This window comes from Barbatula barbatula (assembly GCF_947034865.1).
Source record: "Barbatula barbatula genome assembly, chromosome: 21".
In the NCBI taxonomy this organism is placed as follows: Eukaryota; Metazoa; Chordata; class Actinopteri; order Cypriniformes; family Nemacheilidae; genus Barbatula; species Barbatula barbatula.
Window position 1 is genome coordinate 19,991,523 of NC_136784.1, and position 18,027 is coordinate 20,009,549.

General features: G+C 43.6%; 1 protein-coding gene across 1 annotated transcript in view; it reads left to right on the forward strand.

Annotated features, from left to right (window-relative positions):
- ptprua (protein tyrosine phosphatase receptor type Ua) overlaps positions 1 to 18,027 on the forward strand; it is a gene marked incomplete at its 5' end in the record, with an annotated part of 184,481 nt that overhangs the window by 146,377 nt on the left and 20,077 nt on the right. Inside the window, 8 exons of the mRNA XM_079485390.1 lie at positions 369 to 441; positions 725 to 801; positions 1,887 to 1,904; positions 4,504 to 4,540; positions 7,355 to 7,452; positions 7,732 to 7,848; positions 8,000 to 8,154; positions 15,962 to 16,097. Of these exons, the coding sequence (XP_079341516.1) occupies positions 369 to 441; positions 725 to 801; positions 1,887 to 1,904; positions 4,504 to 4,540; positions 7,355 to 7,452; positions 7,732 to 7,848; positions 8,000 to 8,154; positions 15,962 to 16,097 (711 nt within the window). The remainder of the gene's footprint in view (positions 1 to 368; positions 442 to 724; positions 802 to 1,886; positions 1,905 to 4,503; positions 4,541 to 7,354; positions 7,453 to 7,731; positions 7,849 to 7,999; positions 8,155 to 15,961; positions 16,098 to 18,027) is intronic.

An 18,027-nucleotide genomic window follows, 5' to 3' on the forward strand; every position in this document is an offset into this window, starting at 1 on the left:
AATAAAACTTGGATTATTATAACAGTTTTGTCTTGTCACGCTGTCAGCCTGTCACTTTGCTGTTGGATGACTTGGATGATGGTTTGAGTTTGTTGAAATACAACAAACAGTGGACTGAAATGACCAAGACACATCTAGAAAGGACGATTAAATGAACATTTAAATGGTCTTTTCATTTATTCTGCGGCTATTTGTATTTTATGTAGACAACAGTAAATCACAAGACTGGGTCAGAAATATGAGCTATTTTTACACAAAGCTGGGCTAAAAATATAAAAGAATTGTATTGATTTCATCTGAATTAAACGCGCAACATATTCATTCATGTTGTATTTTGAGCATAACCGATGTAACCTGTATGTCCGTAGAGTTTCTTTGATGACTGGGACATAACTGACAAGAAGGACAAAACCAAGGGCAGACATGACACCCTGCTCGGTCGTAAGTGTTACAACACTGAACATGTCAGATTTTATATTTCATATTTTTATCAAATCTTTTATTATGTCATTATGTATGTTTATAAAGAGTTCAGTGGGTTTTAAAGGCTGTACAGTAATACGACACAAATATCTGATTCAAATGGCCTAGAAGTTCTGTTAAACTCACAGCAGACACAAACATTGCATAAAATAGTCAGTTTTTTGGTATGAAAGAAAATGTATAATCAGTTTTCGTTTCTTGTCACTGACTGTCGTTGCTCTTAATGTTTAACCGTACACAGAAGACCGTCACCTTGTGAAAATGCATTCGCTCCTGGCTGATCCGAACTCGGACTATGTCAATGCAAACTACATAGATGTAAGTTTTCCTCTTTTTTCTCTTTACACTCTGTCATTCACACCTCGTGTCTTCTGTGCACACTGTTCTTCCGCTTTGACACCCTGTCTGATTTTAGCAGAGACATGTCTTTTCCTTTTCCAGAACCATTAGTTTTCCGCTGATCCTTTATAGAAGACATTCATTATCCAGGGCGTTACTGTTGAAGTTACCATTTTATAGATAAAAGCTTTCGAATATACCTTCCTGTGCCACATAAGAAGCCTCAATTTATACGAATCTCAGCAGAAATCTCCATCAATCCATTTTCTGGTCTTTTGGTGGGAAGGTTACCCAGTAGATTGGAGAAATGAAAACCTCTCAGGACTAAAGATCTCTTGACTAACATGTAGATGAATTTTCTTTAACAGCATTTATTTCCATCGAAGCGCATGGCTGTCGCCACTTACGGCCCGTTGTTGTGATCAACGCTCGTGAAATGAGCTGCTTTGCTGTTCTTCTCGCAGCTAGACATGAATAGCACTTGGAAATTGGTGTGTACCTGTGCTATTACACAGGTGCATGTGCTAGAATACAAGACCTTGTCACTTCACCTTGATTTCTAACATTTTTCAATAAAGTGTCAAATAAAAGATGTGGTATGAATGCAAACAGCTTTGGCACGTTCACCCTAAAATCACCACTCGGATGTACTAAACCAACACTTTGCCTGCCATTTTTGGAAGCTCGGCTTTATAAAAACGAATACTTTCATACTTTTATGTTTCAACTTGAACACAAAATGTTCTAATGTTTTCATGGTTGAAGGGTTTGAATTGTGCTGCTAATATACATTGATGGAAAGGATTGTTCCAGTTCAGCCATACGGACACGCATTGTTAGTGCATGACTCGAAATGTGATCTTTACTTTGTTTTTACAAACTGAGTCATGAGATGACTGCATCAGTTAGCTTTTAGATCTCAAGATGCCTTAAGCCTTTATTTCCTTTAGTTTTTCTATAAATCATCTTAATTAGTCTTCTTCTTTCTCTGTGTTTCTCTTTCTGTCTTCGTTCAACCATCTCTCTCTCTCTTTTCCTCCAATTAACTGTTTGGGATCTCTTAGATTCGGATAAACAGGGAAGTAAGTACTCTTGTCTTCTTTCTCTTTGCACTCATTTCTCCAGGCGTATCATGGCTCTGAAGTCTTTCAGAATCAGTTTTCTGGCACTTGACTTAACTCTGGCTTCGTTTGCTCTCACTGCATCACTTCCTTTAAGCATCGGCCTAGCACGCTTCTTAAAGACCTCATGCCATGCCTTCTTTTCTGTGTTCAGCTATCTGGTTGTAAAAGAAAGCTGAAGTGGGATGTATTTAGAGAGTTATTGCACATTTCCACTGCATAGTACTGCATGGTACGGCGGGGTGCAGCTCACTTTTGGGGGGATTCCACTGGGTACAGTACCTAGTACCTGATACTTCTTTTAGTACCACCTCGGTTGAGGTTCCTGGACTGATACAAAAATGTGAAGTGTTTACACAAAGATCAGTGATTGGGCAGAGAGAATCATTACCAGCGTCATTTGATTTGCAAAAAGAATATGCATTTTAATATGTAATATTGGCATTTCTTTATATGCTTTGTGACTGTAATATAGAGATTGGGACCCTAAGCAATGCTAAATGCTACATTAGCTTATACCCTCGTGCTCCATTGAGCAAACCAAATTATTGTGTCTGCTCCTTGTTGTAAGATTTCCCAAACTCTCACCCAAATTTTTTTTTGCTGCCATCGATATGCTCCATTACTTGTTTGTTGTGCGTTTTTTGTTTGTGTCACGTTTACGATGATGCTACGGCAGTAGAGGTGGTGCAACTATGACGATAAATGTATAGTCCCAACCACCTTGAAGCGGTACTAAACTGCAGTGGAAAAGCAAACTGAGCCGAGGTGAAGTGGAAAAGCGCCATAAATACATCCCGTACCAGATCTATCATTCGCTGTTTGTCATAGAGCATGACTTTTACTGATATTGGTCCTAGAAATGTTTCCTCATTGATTGTCTCCATTGGGGAAAAAATCGAATTATGAACCATCAGCTGTCAGGCTACATTGTAACCTTTGTTGTGTTTTGCACATGAATCAGAATTTATTTTGTGTATATTTTTACATTCTAAAATGTATGTCGTAGTTTCAGTATGTTTTGACTGTACACTTGTAGGGCAAATCAACCGATAAATATCTTATTTATGATGAGTTATGATGATCAGCACTTAATCCAACGTGATTTACATGTGAGGAACATCACATGGAGTTTTTTGTCCACGAGAAAGTTAAAGAATTCGTTTATTAGGAAATGCCTTTGAGCATTTGGTTTAAGACTCTTGAAGGCTGTGATGGTCTCAACAATAATTCCCACGTTTCTCTGTGTTGAACAAATGAATCAGACTGTGGTGGTCCAGATCTGACTCAGGGTCTCTCATTCAGTATGCTGTTCAGATTAATGTAGGAATCTAATCAGCTTTGACGTTTCAATCATGCTTGTTGTTCATAGAAGAATTTGCGTTATTTATTTTCCTCCATGTTTTACCCACTGTCCTTTTGCAAAAATATTTACTATACTTTTTTTCTGGATAGTTTTTTCCCAGTAAGTAGTTGAATCACAGTTTTATGAGAAATGTGCTCGTAGTGCTGGGGTCCGATTCTTCTACGTAAAATATTGTGAAACTTTATTCGACGCTTATAATGGATTTCTTGGTGTTGAATGAACTACAATTATATTTAACTTTAATTTCCCCCCGTGACTTTTTTATGCACTGCATATTGCCAGATGTAAATCATACAATACACGCACGGTTTTCTTGGGATTTATCTTAAATGAATGAATGGGACCATTTTGCTCCCTACTTAAAATACAGTCTGACAAAACATTTTCCTTGTATAGATAATTGCATTCTCTGCCATGCACAAAGAATAACGTTAACATACGAATGAACTATTTTTATCGTAAAAAAGTAAATTGGAAATATTCTGAAAAACAATACTTGGATGTTCTAATATTTGTTCAAATTGAATTCTTGTCAAAAATACATTTGTTGAAGAAAGTTTATATGAAATCCTGGTTGACATCTTGGAAACCAGGATTAGAATCACCCAAGAGATGGCCGTGTAATATCTCACGCTGTCACAGGCGCATGTGACATTTCATGCTTTGCATTTTGTGTTTGGCATTTAGATTGCAGTCTTGTGTTATGTTCGAACAGAGAGAGATAACCGTTCTAAGATTAGCCTCAGTAAATTCAATTCAAAACCCTTAAAATGCAATATCAGATGATAAAATACGATATTAGATACTATGCTATTTTCTTGTTTTATCAAATGTCAAGTAGGAAATCTTTTATTTATTACATCAACATCTCATACCATCAGGCTTTATAAAGGCCGATTCTTCACAGTTTTACAGCATGTCATGTTGTGCCTTCTGTCTGTGTTTCTCTCTCAGCCTTTATAAAAATATTTTCATCCATCTTAAAGCCAAACTTGATTTATTTATTTTCTCTTTCTTATGAAGAAAGTTGATATCCAGCATAAAGCAAAAGTATTTACTCCTAGCGAGACATCATTTAATAAGATTATGCCAGAACAATAATTCTTTTTTTATTGATGTCTTTTTGAAAGGTCTCTTTCAATAACTTTGAATGTTGTTAGTTAAATAAGCATGTTCTTCTTTTTTGATTTTCAGGGTTACCAGCGCTCCAACCATTTCATCGCCACACAAGGTGAGTCTTTATGCTGTTTTATAACAAATGCAACTTCTGAGACCTTCACACATTGTTGCCATAGAACAGCATGAAACAAACCTTTCCACAGGTTCGGTTCTCATAGAGAAACTAGAGATGAAGGTCTTTGTCACTTCCAGAGTGTGAAATACTGCCGTTTGACCAACAGCCCTGTATATCACTGTACAGATGCCAGCATCCCCATCACCATTGTTTGCATCCATACACTGAATTTCATTTGTTTGTTTGCCGTCTTCATTTTCTCTGTTTGTCTGTACAGCACACACATCTCATTTCATTCTCTCGTCCTCTCTCTCTCTCGTGATAGTGGGACTGTTGAACATAAACTCCCTCCGGCCGCCGCTGTGCTCTGTTTGAGCAGGTGTACACACATGCGTGTATTTGGTTTGCTGGGTTGGTGATGTTTCCGGAGGTTTAAACTGGCTTTAGGGTGTGAGATGTGCTCTGCATATAGATGTGCTCTGGACTCAATGAGCTGTAGCTGCAATCTCTTTCCAAAGCTCTTAAAGTGTTCCTGTTGCTAAGGTGCTTTTCAGCATGTTGCTATGTCTTTATTATGATGTTGTGGGTGGTTACCAGAGTGTTGCTAGGCAGTTGCTTGGAGCAATTATTTGTTCCGTATGGTTGTATGAGGGCGTTTTCACACCTAGTTCATTTGAGCCCTCCAAACGCTCTCGGAGCAGTTCAGCTTGTATATGTGAACCGTCCGAGTGATCTCAGACCCGCTTTAAAGGCCCCAAAAGCGAATCGTACTCAGACCTAATGGCGGTGAAGACTCAGTTCACTTTGCGTTTCGTTTTGACATTTGTACCTGGACGCTTGATGTACCTGCAGCTGGGCGCTTTGTAACGGAAATAAAAACAGACTACGTGTGTTAACACACCAAACATAAATATTCACTCGAGCGTTGAGCATTTAATTGTGATTATAATAATTTTTCATCGATCTTTATCACACGTCAAGTCTATTTCTGTTTATTATGTGCTGTTAATTTCAATAGTGGTGACGTTAAACTGTATATTTCTGTTGGTTTGTCTGAGTTGTGAGTATTTTTTCTTGGGAAGAGAACACACTAGTTTTATTTTTAACATTAGTTTGCTGCATTCATTAATATGACCTACTAGTGAACATCACATTATCATCACAATCTTGTATCAGTATTAGTATCACCAAAAGTGGACTGAGGCCATTTTCGGCTAGTTCCCATTCTGGTTCACTTTAAGTAAACTGGGTTTGGTTCTTTTATAACAAACTGTATGTGAAAACAACCTAAGATGTTCAGCAAAGGAACTTCTACAGTAGGTGGTTGCTAAGGTGCTTAAGAACTTCTGGGGGTTGCTAGGGTACTTGATGAAAAACATTCCCAGATCTCGATGATATTGCGATTGCTCGGTATGTCTAGCTTGTTTTGTTTTTTAATTGTTTTAGTTGAGGCATCATCCATGTCCGTACCACATGTGTTCTTACTGTATTTGTATTTGTATTTTGGTATAGACCAAAAAAATGAAAAATACATTTAGTCCAGGTTCTCTGAGGCACAAGTATAAAGTCACAATGTGACCGGACAGCTTTTAGGATGTACTGTATAAACATATAAATGCAGTGTATAATATGTCTTTTAGTACATTGACATGGGTTGAAGCATCAGTGTGGTGGAGTCTACTCCAGCATCACAAGATCTTTCCTGTTTTAGCTTTATTTTCAGTCTTTAAAGGTATGTCTCTGTGAAGTGCCCTCCGGCTGTGAAGCTGTTATTACATCCACCTGTTAAAACAATCACAGGAACTAGATCCACACAACAGGTGCTTAGCTTCTTCCACATTCGCCTGCGGCTACATCCTCTAAAATTCATGCGTTGTGCTTTCCAGAGAGATTATCCAGGATGAAACCGAGGTCATTCATGTTAACAAACAGTACATCAGAAAAGTGGTATGTAGTGTCATGTATAATTCAGCTGAATGTTTGTTGGAATATCATCAGGACACATTTGTCAATGAGACAATTGCTGCTTCGTTCTCAGAACAGTCGACACACTTTTGTGGTGTTTGGAAAGAAAGCGTCCCTGTTATTGGTAGGGCGGTTAATGATTATGATAATGATTATCATACTGGGGCCCCGCGGGGACACAGATCTTATGTTATGAAATATAGAAATGTTTCATAGATTTTATGCTATCCAACATAAGAAAAATAAGACCAGCAACCAAAAGAACTGAGCATCGAATAACTGAATATGATTTTGGTTTAATTACAATTAAAAGTTACATTTTATGTGGGGGGTCCACAAGGTGATGCACTCTACACACTGCAATGGGGGCCTTACAACGTAAAAGAGAACCACTGATCTAGAGGTCAGAATATCTTAGAGACTTGGGGATGAGCTCAGTAATGAATAGCCCAGTCCAAATAGCCAATTTACAGACACCCGAATTAACAACATTACCTGCAAAAAAAAACCCTAAAAACAACACAGTCCTCGTGAAAGATATGTAAGAATACCTACAGCAAGACAGTGTTTCCTAACATCCAGGAAAGCACCCACAACACTCCAGCGCTGTGATGGCAACTTTCTCTGTTCCTCACAGCTTTCTTAGAGCTAACCATTTTTGTTCTTGTTTTTTTTCCGAGTCCAATAGCACGGACATCTTTCCATTTGTGTTTTTTCTTTTCTTACGTAATACTCTCTTATGTGGCGGCCCTCTATTTCAATATAAGCACCTCTCTCCTCTCTTTATCCTGCGCTCAGATCACTCACCGCCCCACACGCAGCATCATTCTCTGTGTCTCCCCGCAGGGCCCAAACAGGACATGATCTATGACTTCTGGAGGATGGTTTGGCAGGAGAACTGCTACAGCATCGTGATGATCACCAAACCGGTGGAGGTGGGGAGAGTGAGTAAAATAACTCTACTTTTGCCTGAGGTCTCTCGTCCGCCCACTTATAGACACTATCCGTTACTGATCACTGATCAGTGTTCTTCAGAGCTGACCATTACTGAAGATAAACTTTACCAGGACAAACCTTTAACCTTTATCTTGTGCATTTTCCTTAAAACTGTGGTTACACAAAACTCTTTATATATCTGCTTCTGCAAAATCATACAGCTGCGAATGATTATTGCCATTATATTTTGAACGGATGTGTATTAATTGTGTGCGTGTGTTCTTTAGACGAAATGCTGTAAATACTGGCCCGATGACAGCGAGCTATACGGAGACATAAAAATCACTTTATTGAAAACAGAAACACTGGCAGAATATACCGTGCGCACCTTCGCCATGGAGAGGGTAAGAGCCCTCAAAACAAGATTCATGTTGTCATCAAATATCAAACCAACAGAGCCATTTTGTTGCGAGATAATAGAAAGAAAATGACAGAAGCAATGAAGAACATTTCCTATGAAATGAACCTTCCGTAAATATGTTTGTACCACATCAGCGGGGTTATCCAGCCAAGCATGAGGTCTGCCAGTTTCACTTCACATCGTGGCCGGAGCACGGCGTCCCGTATAACGCCACAGGACTGCTGGCCTTCCTGCGACTGGTCAAAGCCTCCACACCCCCTGACGCAGGGCCGGTGGTGGTTCATTGCAGGTAATGACACATCCATTACTGTATGCATTAACACATGAAATAGATTTAGATAATACAGTTTCATATTTTTAAAGGTAAAGCAATTCATTCACTTAATTAAATTAAATAACATGTATTATTCATTTCAATGTTGTCTCATGAAGACAGTGAGGCTTCATCCGAGCCGTGTGAGATTTTAGAAGATTTTAGACAAACAAGCACATCAAGTTCCTCTGTGAGTTCTACATACTTGCACACTAGTCGCTTTTTGGTGAAATTCGCTGGTTTGAAACATTGATCCGGAACAGTCGGCATCATAGCGTTAGGCAATCGGTCGGCGTGTTCTAAACATCATGAATGTGCCCTTGAAAGGCACTGCTGAAGGAGACGCAACGCAAAGTGTCACCTCGGATAAAGAACAAAAATGGCGTTGTTACATTACTCAGTTTGGCAGGTGTGATCCAAACAGCTTTGTGATGAATCAATTGCCAACCTCTCTTCAGAATTCCCACTTCACTTCTAACTTGGGTTCGATTGATATTCATCCGAAGTTTCAAACGCAGAAGCTGTAGATTCTTAATAATATTCAGTAAATTATTGCACAGACCGTTCGATTCGCTTTAAAATGCCAAAATATGTTGTCAGTAGCTGCACAGATTGTTCTTCTGAAGTTGATTTAAAAGTCATGAAATATCAATTGTGCGTTTAATATTTGTGTGTGAGCTTCATGTTGACATTTTGACCAGCAAATTGTGGCTGGTGGGTATCAAAATTATTTCAATCATTATTGCAATTAGAAACTCATATTTCCCATAATTCCGAGAGGACGTGAAGGCAGCATTAGAGCTTCCAGCAATTCTGAATATAGTTTTAATACTGCAGTACTGGGGCCATCTGATCAACAGTATTGATTATGTTTTGTAAAGATATAATAACTGTGTAACATAGTTCAATAAAAGGAAGTAAGGAGGCGGGAACCGGCGAACAGAATTTTTTTTTATTAATAATTAAAAACGTAACTAGACAGCCAGCAGCCCCCTCATGTGCGACTGCCGGCGACACACACAAACCATAACATAAAGTCCAGGCCTGGTCCTCTCTCACTGACGGTCCGGTCACTCGTCCTCTTATGCTCCCAATAGCATACGAGACCGGTGCGTGAGTGATTACGAGCCCTCGAATCCCCGCTCTTGTCCCGCCTACATACCCCATCGCCCCTCACAGGCTAGGGGTACCCAGAGACTGTGCTTGCTCCCCCTTCCCTCAGGGTGGGGGGTCGCCCAGCCTCGGCGGACTATCCCCTGGGGGTATGCACCAATAAGACGAGAGAACGGCGACAGGAGCACTCTGAGAGACCAGAATGAGAGAGGGGAGAAAGGAAAAAAGAACAAAAATTCTAGTCTGGTTCCCCAACATGCTGCCTCTCGGTCCTCAACCAGCCGGGGTACTCTCTTTCGTGGTGCCTTGTGGTGACCCTGAGCTCTAGACCTTGCGCCCCCTGATGGCGGTGTCTCCTCTAGAAGGGAGACAGTAGCACCCCCCGTCCCCTGGTCCTCCCCCTTGGGCAGAAAGACTCAGGCATTGGCCCCTGGCAGGAGGTGGCCGACTCTCGGCTCTTCCTCCCCCCATTCGTCCCCTCTTGGGCCAACGAGACTGGCTCCGGCCTTGGGCGGATGTTGGCTACCCGCTCCGCTCCCTCTGGGGAGTAATGCCATCTCACCGCGACCCAGGTGCTTGGTGGCGATGTCTCCTCTGCTCCAGAACCACCGCTTCAGGCAGCCGCTGGCTGACACCTCTCGTCCACTCCCCGAACTCTCCGGCACAGCGAGGCCACTCTGAGGGGATGTCTCTCCTTCCTCGGCACCATTGTTACACAGTTCAATAAAAAGGAAGGAGGCGAACAGAAAACAACTTTTAATTTAATAAAAACTTAAATAAACAGCCGGCAACTCCCTCAAGGGCGACTGCCGGCGACACACACAAACCATAACAAAGTCCGGGCCTGGTCCCTTCTCACTGATGGTCTCGAATCACGGCTCTCGTTCCGCCTACCTCACTACAAACTGATATAATTGTGGTGTTTTGTAAATTAATGTTAAAATGTAGCATGAAGTTATTGTATTATTTTTTCTCTACTGTAAACTTCTTGTTCTTACAATATCAATTCAACCTCTCAAAAACTATGTTAAGAATAGTTTGCTAATGCATAGTATATATATTATACTATAGATAAATATGTATCTCTTTCAGCAAAGAAGTGAAAACTCGATGACATCTGTTAAGTCCAACTGAGATTAGAACCCGGGTCTCCCGTGTAGCTGGTGAAAGCATTACCTAGGTGCCACAAGGTGGTGTGTCTAGACCCAAAATGCAGAGACAGACACAATAGTTCAGTTCTTGAAGAGGCAGGTCAAAAGTATCTAGCAAGGAACAGGCAAAAACAAAAGTAATCGGCATCAAACACAGGGAAAATACTCTGACACTACTCACGGACAGGTTTAGTCAACATGACTTCAGTGTCAACTCAAGACTGAGCAAGGAACTCAAAATGACAGGGGTATTAAATAGGCAGCTTAAGCAAGGTTCAGGTGAAACCAACAAATCAATAACGAGAACATGTGACAAAAAGGAAACTATGAGGACCTCACATGACCAAAAAAGGAACAATCACATAATTCATGACAGGACCCCTCTCCCTACGAACGTCTCCTGACGTTCCTTCTGGGGTGATCAGGATGTCTCCGATGTAAGTCTGTGATGAGGTCCGGGTCCAGAATGTTACGAGCTGGGACCCATGATCGTTCCTCGGGGCCATACCCCTCCCAGTCCACAAGATATTGTAGGCTACGTTGAACTCGACTGGAATCCAAAATGCACTTAACTGTGAAAACTGGCTCACCGTCAATGAGTCTAGGGGGCGGTGGAGGTCTTGTTGCTGGTGCTAATGGGCTGGTGACAACCAGCCCATTGGACAAAGTTCTGGGCTGAAGGGACCCCAACATCTGCCTCTTGGTCTGGAAACAGTGGAGGCTGAAACCCAAACTGGCACTCGAAAGGTGAGAGACCTGTAGAAGAGCAACACAGGGTGTTATGAGCGTATTCTGCCCAGATGACATACCTGCTCCAGGATGATGGGTTTGTGGAGGCTAGGCACCGGAGGGTACTCTCGAGGTCTTGATTGAGCCTCTCTGTTTGACCATTAGATTCTGGATGAAAGCCAGAAGAGAGACTGATATTGGCCCCAATCAGTTTACAAAAAGCCTTCCAGAAGCGAGAAGTGAATTGGGGTTCACGATCTGAGAGTATGTCCAGAGGGAAGCCAAATGTTCTGAAAATCTGCTGGCACATAAGCTCGGCAGTCTCTTGAGTGGAGGGAAGTTTGGGTAAGGGAATAAAACGGCAGGCTTTGGAAAAATGGTACACAATAACCAAAATGACTGTATCCCTCAGAGGGGGGGGAAGTCCCGTAATGAAGTCCATGGAGACGTGGGACCAGGGCCGTGTGGGTATGGGCAGGGGGTGAAGCAGGCCTTGGGGGCGGGTGTGGGGGGTCTTGTTTTGGGCACAGACATGACAAGCAGCAACAAAGGACTTGACATCAGTATTCATCCTGGGCCACCAGAACAGTCTCTTCAAAAACTCTAATGTTCTGCCTATGCCAGGATGGTTAGTTAACTGAGAGGAATGTCCCCATTGAAGAACCGGTGTGCGCACAGAGGTCGGAACATAAAGTCGTCCCGAAGGACCACAACCAGGATCTGGCTCCCTCCTCTGGGCTTGTCGTACCACAGTCTCAATTCCCCAACGTACAGGAGCCACAATCTTGGAATCTGGAAGGATCGTTGCCGGTGTGTTCTCATGGTCAGTGTTCTGAAAAAGTCTGGATAGTGCATCTGGTTTCTGATTCCTAGAGCCAGGGCGATAAGACCGCACAAAATCAAAACGATTGAAGAAAAGGGCCCACCTTGGCTGTCTAGGATTGAGACGTCTAGCTTTTTGCACATATTCCAAATTTTTATGATCCGTCCACACCAGGAAAGGGTGCTGGGCCCCCTCAAGCCAATGCCGCCACTCTTCCAAAGCCATCTTGATTGCTAGAAGCTCTCGATCACCCACATAATAATTCTTCTCAGCAGGAGAGACGGGAGGAGAGGAAGGCGCAAGGGTGGAGCTTCTGTCCGCAAGACGCTGGGAGAGGACCGCACCCACTGCCGTATCTGAAGCATCTACTTCAACAACAAAAGGGAGACAAGGATCAGGTAAGGTAAGGATTGGAGCTGAAGTAAACCTCACCTTTAGTGCTTGAAAAGCCCGCTCAGCTTCTGGATACCAGACAAAAGGACCCAATCGCTTCTTGGTTAGGTTGGTCAGTGGTGCCACAACTGAACTGAACCCTCTTATGAATTTCCTGTAGAAATTAGCGAAAGCAAGAAAGTGCTGGACCTCCTTGACAGAGTTGGGCTGAGACCAGTCACGTACAGCCAGAGTCTTCTTGGGATCCATGCAAAGATTCCCTTTGGACAGGATGAATCCCAGAAAGGACACATCGGGAACGTGAAATTCACACTTCTCTGGCTTCACAAACAGGTTGTTGTCAAGAAGATGCTGGAGAACGAGTCTGACATGATGTACATGCTCATGTAGGGATTTTGAGAAAATTAGGATATCATCCAAATAAACAAAAATGAACCTGTTCAACATATCCCTCAGGACATCGTTGATGAGTGCTTGGAAAACAGCTGGAGCATTGGTTAACCCAAAGGGCATAACCAAGTACTCGTAATGTCCTGTTGGAGTGTTAAAGGCTGTCTTCCACTCATCCCCCTCTCTGATTCTAACCAAATGGTAGGCATTGCGAAGGTCTAGCTTGGTGAATATAGTTGCCCCCTGAAGCAACTCAAAGGCTGATGACATTATGGGTAAAGGATAGCGGTTCCTCACAGTCACTTTGTTCAGCCCGCGGTAATCGATGCAGAGTCGGAGACCACCATCTTTTTTACCAACAAAAAAATCCGATGGATGAATAATTCCAGCTTCTAGGGAGGCTGTGATATACTCCTCCATGGCTTTGGTCTCAACGGATGCGAGAGAGAAGACCACGTGGAGGAAAGGCACCTGGGAGGAGGTCAATCGCACAATCGTAGGGTCTGTGAGGAGGCAGTGATGTGGCTCTCTTCTTACTGAAAACCTCACTCAGGTCATGGTACTCGGAAGGAACTCGGGATAGCTCAAGAAGACTAAGAGACTTGGGAGCAGAGGTTTAAGACTCTGGAGAGAAGACAGGTAGCTTGGCAAGTAGGTCCCCACTCAACCACCTTCCCTGAAGCCCAATTGATGTGAGGACTATGGTGAGCCAACCAGGGAAAACTCTGCACGACTGGGAACTAGGGAGACTGAATGAGGTTGAATTGGATCTTCTCATGATGCCTTTCACCCACAGACAAAAGAAGAGTAGTAATATGGTCAACGGTACCCTTTCCCAAGGGTTTTCCATCAAGGGCAATCACAGTGAGAGGGTGGTCCAGGTTGATTTCAGGGAGATGAAGGTCACTAGCTAGGGAGGAATCAAAGAAGTTCCCAGCAGCACCAGAGTCCACAAGGACTTGCAGGGTGTGGTGATGTTGATGTCCACAGGAAATCGTGACAGGAATCTGCAGGCATGTGATAAAAGTTGTGGGCGTAAGGGTTGCTCCCGTCACAGTACTCCCCCTCCTGGACAGGACTGCACTTTTCCCGAAAGCTCAGGACAAGAAAAAACGAAAGTGACCTGGCTTCCACAGTAGAGACAACATCTCTCCCTCATCCTGCGGGCTCGTTCGGTTTGAGAAAGTCGGGTGCCTCCTAGCTGCATAGGTTCCTCAGGAGAAGGGGACAGGTTCCGGATCTCTTGTGACCACTGCAGTGAACTCGAGGCTGAAGCACTGGCTCCGTAGGTGGATTGAAGCTCCAGTTCACGTCGCCTCTCTCGCATATGGTTGTCAAGACGAAAAGTCTGGTCGATCAGGGACTCAAGATCTGTGGCAGGGTCCTTTGTCGCCAGTTCGTCTCTAATGCAATTAGACAGGCCGTGATGAAAAGCGGCAATGAGTGCTTCCATATTCCATTTGCTCTCTGCCGCCAAGGTGCGAAAGTGAACAGCATACTCAGCCACACTGGAGTTGCCCTGGCGCAGCTGGAACAACCGGTTGGCTGCCTCCCTTCCTCCGACTGGATGGTCAAACACTCGCCGCATCTCATCAGTAAAGTTCTGGTAACTGTTACAGGAAGGACCTTGCTGTTCCCAAATGGCAGTAGCCCAGGCTCAGGCTTTTCCAGTCATGAGTGTGATGATGTAAACGATCGTAGCACGATCTGTAGGAAAGGTGGAGGGCTGGAGCTCGAAGGTAAGCGAGCACTGGGTCAAGAAACCTCTGCAGTCTCTTGGGTTTCCATCAAATCTCTCAGGAGATGGTAGACGAGGCTCGCAGGCAGGCTGGGTCCGGTGGAGCTGGAGGCACAGAGGGGGCTGGAGCTAGTGGTGTAGAAAGAGAAGGACGATTAACTAAGGTGGTCAGAGTCTGGTGGACCTCCTGAAGAAGTCGTTCATGGCGGCTAAAGGCACTCTCATGACTCCGGAGTCGCTCCTCGTGGCGAAGTAGCATCATGACTAACCACTGCTTCCGATATCTGGTCCAATGATGAAGAATGGGGAAGTGTCTGCTGTGTCAGTTGAGTCTCTGCGGAGTCTTCTTCCATGTCTCAGTCTTGCTGTTATGTCCAACTGAGATTAGAACCCGGGTCTCCCGTGTAGCAGGCAAAAGCATTACCTAGGTGCCACAAGGTGGTGTTTAGACCCAAAATGCAATAGTTTGGTTCAAGAATAGTTCGGTTCAAGGGTCTTACTTGAAAAGGCAGGTCAAAAGTATCCAGCAAGGAACAGGCAAAAACAAAAGTAATCCGCATCAAACACATGGAAATACTCTGACACTACTCACGGACAGGTTTAGTCAACATGACTTCACCAGTGTCAACTCAAGACTGAGCAAGGAACTCAAAATGACAGGGGTATTAAATAGGCAGCTTAAACAAGGTTCAGGTGAAACCAACAAATCAATAATGAGAACATGTGACAAAAATGAAACTATGAGGACCTCACATGGCCAAAAAAGGAACAGTCACATAATTCATGACAACATCTTTGTCCTATTTGAGCCAGCGTGGTGTTTCGAAAGGGAGGGGTGGAATTAGCCGTTAGTTGCAATGTGCAACCTCACCACTATATGCCGCTAAAATTCACACACAGGACCTTTAACTGTAGTATCAACCAAATTCAAGTTCTAACTCCTTTTTGTCAAACTTTGAGTGTTAAAGGCAGAAATGTTTTTACAAATGAATTAATAAAACACTTACGAGAGGACAGGCAGCAGCCCTTGATAGGTTTAACAGGCAGATATGTTTGTTTTGATGTCACATGTCCTTCAAGGTACACACTGTCTCTTACATAACGTTGTTGTAAAGTTTATGTGTATTGAAAAGCTCCTTTATTTGTTGGCCCCATGTCTCACTGAAGGCAAATCCACCCCCATTTTTCCTCTTGTCTTCTGCTCTTGAGTAACAAGTGAATTTGAAAAAGTATCTAACCGCTAGATTTACCAGTGCTGGCCAAACAACATCCAGATTTGAATTTATTAGCATTTATCTTCTCTCTCCTGTCCTGCTCATTTAAAGACAAAAACCTATAATGGTTCTAATTATTTATACCATGGTCTGTTTGAATAGTCAATTGTGTGCATTGCCCCTTGCATATAAAAACCACTTCATGTCTCGGTCTCTTCATGTGTGCATGCAGTATGGGTGCAGGCCGTACGGGCTGTTACATAGTGCTGGACGTGATGCTGGACATGGCAGAGTGTGAAGGTGTTGTGGACATCTACAACTGTGTGAAGACGCTCTGCTCACGACGGATCAACATGATCCAGACTGAGGTGAGAACTTTTTCAATTATCTTTATCCCCACGTTATAATGTGTTTCTACAGTCAAATGAAGAGCTGCTTGCGCTGTACAGCTGTGATTTGGAGAAACAAAGAGACCTGTTTTTATTGGAGTTGGAATGTGGTTACAGTATGTAATAGAAAGGCCTGCACAATTCCACATCAGGCCGTTGGTTTTCATCCAGACCAAAAGCAGCTGTCATTCATTCATGTGTTGAACCAAAGTCCGTCATTCTCAATAATTCATATTTTAAGTCATTATTTGTTTTTTTTTGCCCAGCTTTCACAATCTTTGTGTTCTGTTCAAAAACAAGAATCAAAGTACAAATCACCTTGAGGTTGCTTGGTAAAAAGATATTCAGACATATTTAAAAGTAACAATGCCTTTTCAATTAAGACTTTCTTCACTTACATAACACAATGTCAGCACGCAGAGCAGGATCAGAACCGCTGTGAATGTGTTTCCATTCAAGTAACCTCTCAGGGGTCCAGCGCTGGACAACAAAGAGGAAACGATCAATTCATGTATAATCACTGTTCACTTCATATGACAAGAGTGTTTAGAGCAAGGCCATTAAACGTGTCCTGTCTAGACTGCTAGAAAATGAATAATGTAATACAAGACATATCTTGTGATTCTGTATGGTGATGCGCATAAGAAATAAAAAAGCTGAAGGTCAGTCCAATAGACTTACTCAACAAAGCCAATGATACGCAACATCATCATCTTTTCTAAGAAAACATCATTAGAACAACATTACAATGAAGTGATTAACATGTGATGTCTTAAAATTATGCTAAATAATAACCTTGTTCTGTCATGATCCTGCTTCTCCTTGTCTTGGTTTTCGAGTCTTGTGGCAGGATCATGTCAGTCCCATGTGTTTTGTGTGGAGAAAGAGGATTGTTTTGGTTTGTCACGCCATGCTCTCTCTCCGGTGTCGTGTCCTTAAGCCCCGCCGCCTTGTTCCCTTTCTGTCGGTCTCTCGACGTTGTGTCGAAGCCGACAGATGGGGTTCGCCCTTGAGAACCAATCGTCTCTGACTATTTTGAAAAGGCCAATGAAATTGGCGAATGAAATTTGCATGCCGGGCTCCGCCCCCGGATATCCGGGTATAAAAGGGGAGCCGGCGTGCTCATTCATTCACCTTTTGTTCTTCGGAGCCTTCGCATCTGATGACATTCTTCGAATTGCCGATTTCTACGACGCGGTGCAGCGGAGATTCCCCTGGGCGTCCTGGCAGTTCCTGAGGTATTTTTCTAAAAGAGCAATTTCCTCAGCGTGGCATTGCCCGCTGATCTCTTGGGTGCAGTACACTCATCGAGGACGGGGACGGACACGGTGGTTGCCGCAAGTGTTCGGGGGTCCGATCACTGTGGCAGCCTCGTGGATTCGTCCTGCCCGCACGGCGCGCGGATGGCTATTCAGACGTTGCGTCACTGCGCGCGGATGGCTAGTCAGACGTTGCGTCACTGCGGGCGGACGGCTATTCAGACGTTGCGTCACGTTGGCTACGTTCTGTCAAGAGCAAGCCACCACCTCGTTTGCTTCCCGTTCTGTGACCGCAGCGGCTACGGCCCTGCCGTCAGCGGCGGCGAGCAGCGAGGGTGATGTGGGGATTATCGTGAGCGTTAATCCGTCAGCCGGTCGGCTCGCGGACCGCTCGCGCCCCGTCTCGCTTGTTTAGCAGGTCCCCAAGGATGGTCCTAACCCATCTTATTCCTCAGCCACGCGCTCGGACACGAGCCGTGGAGATGAGGTGTCTCTTGCAACATCGGAGCGCGACCTGCTGGCATCAGACTCTGGCGATTCCCTGAAGCTCCCTCCCTCGGGAGGTCGAGCACAGGTGAGAGCAGACGTCAAGATGTCAGCCATGCTCGCTCGGACCGCCGTGAGCGTCGGGTTGCGGTGCAGCCCTGGTG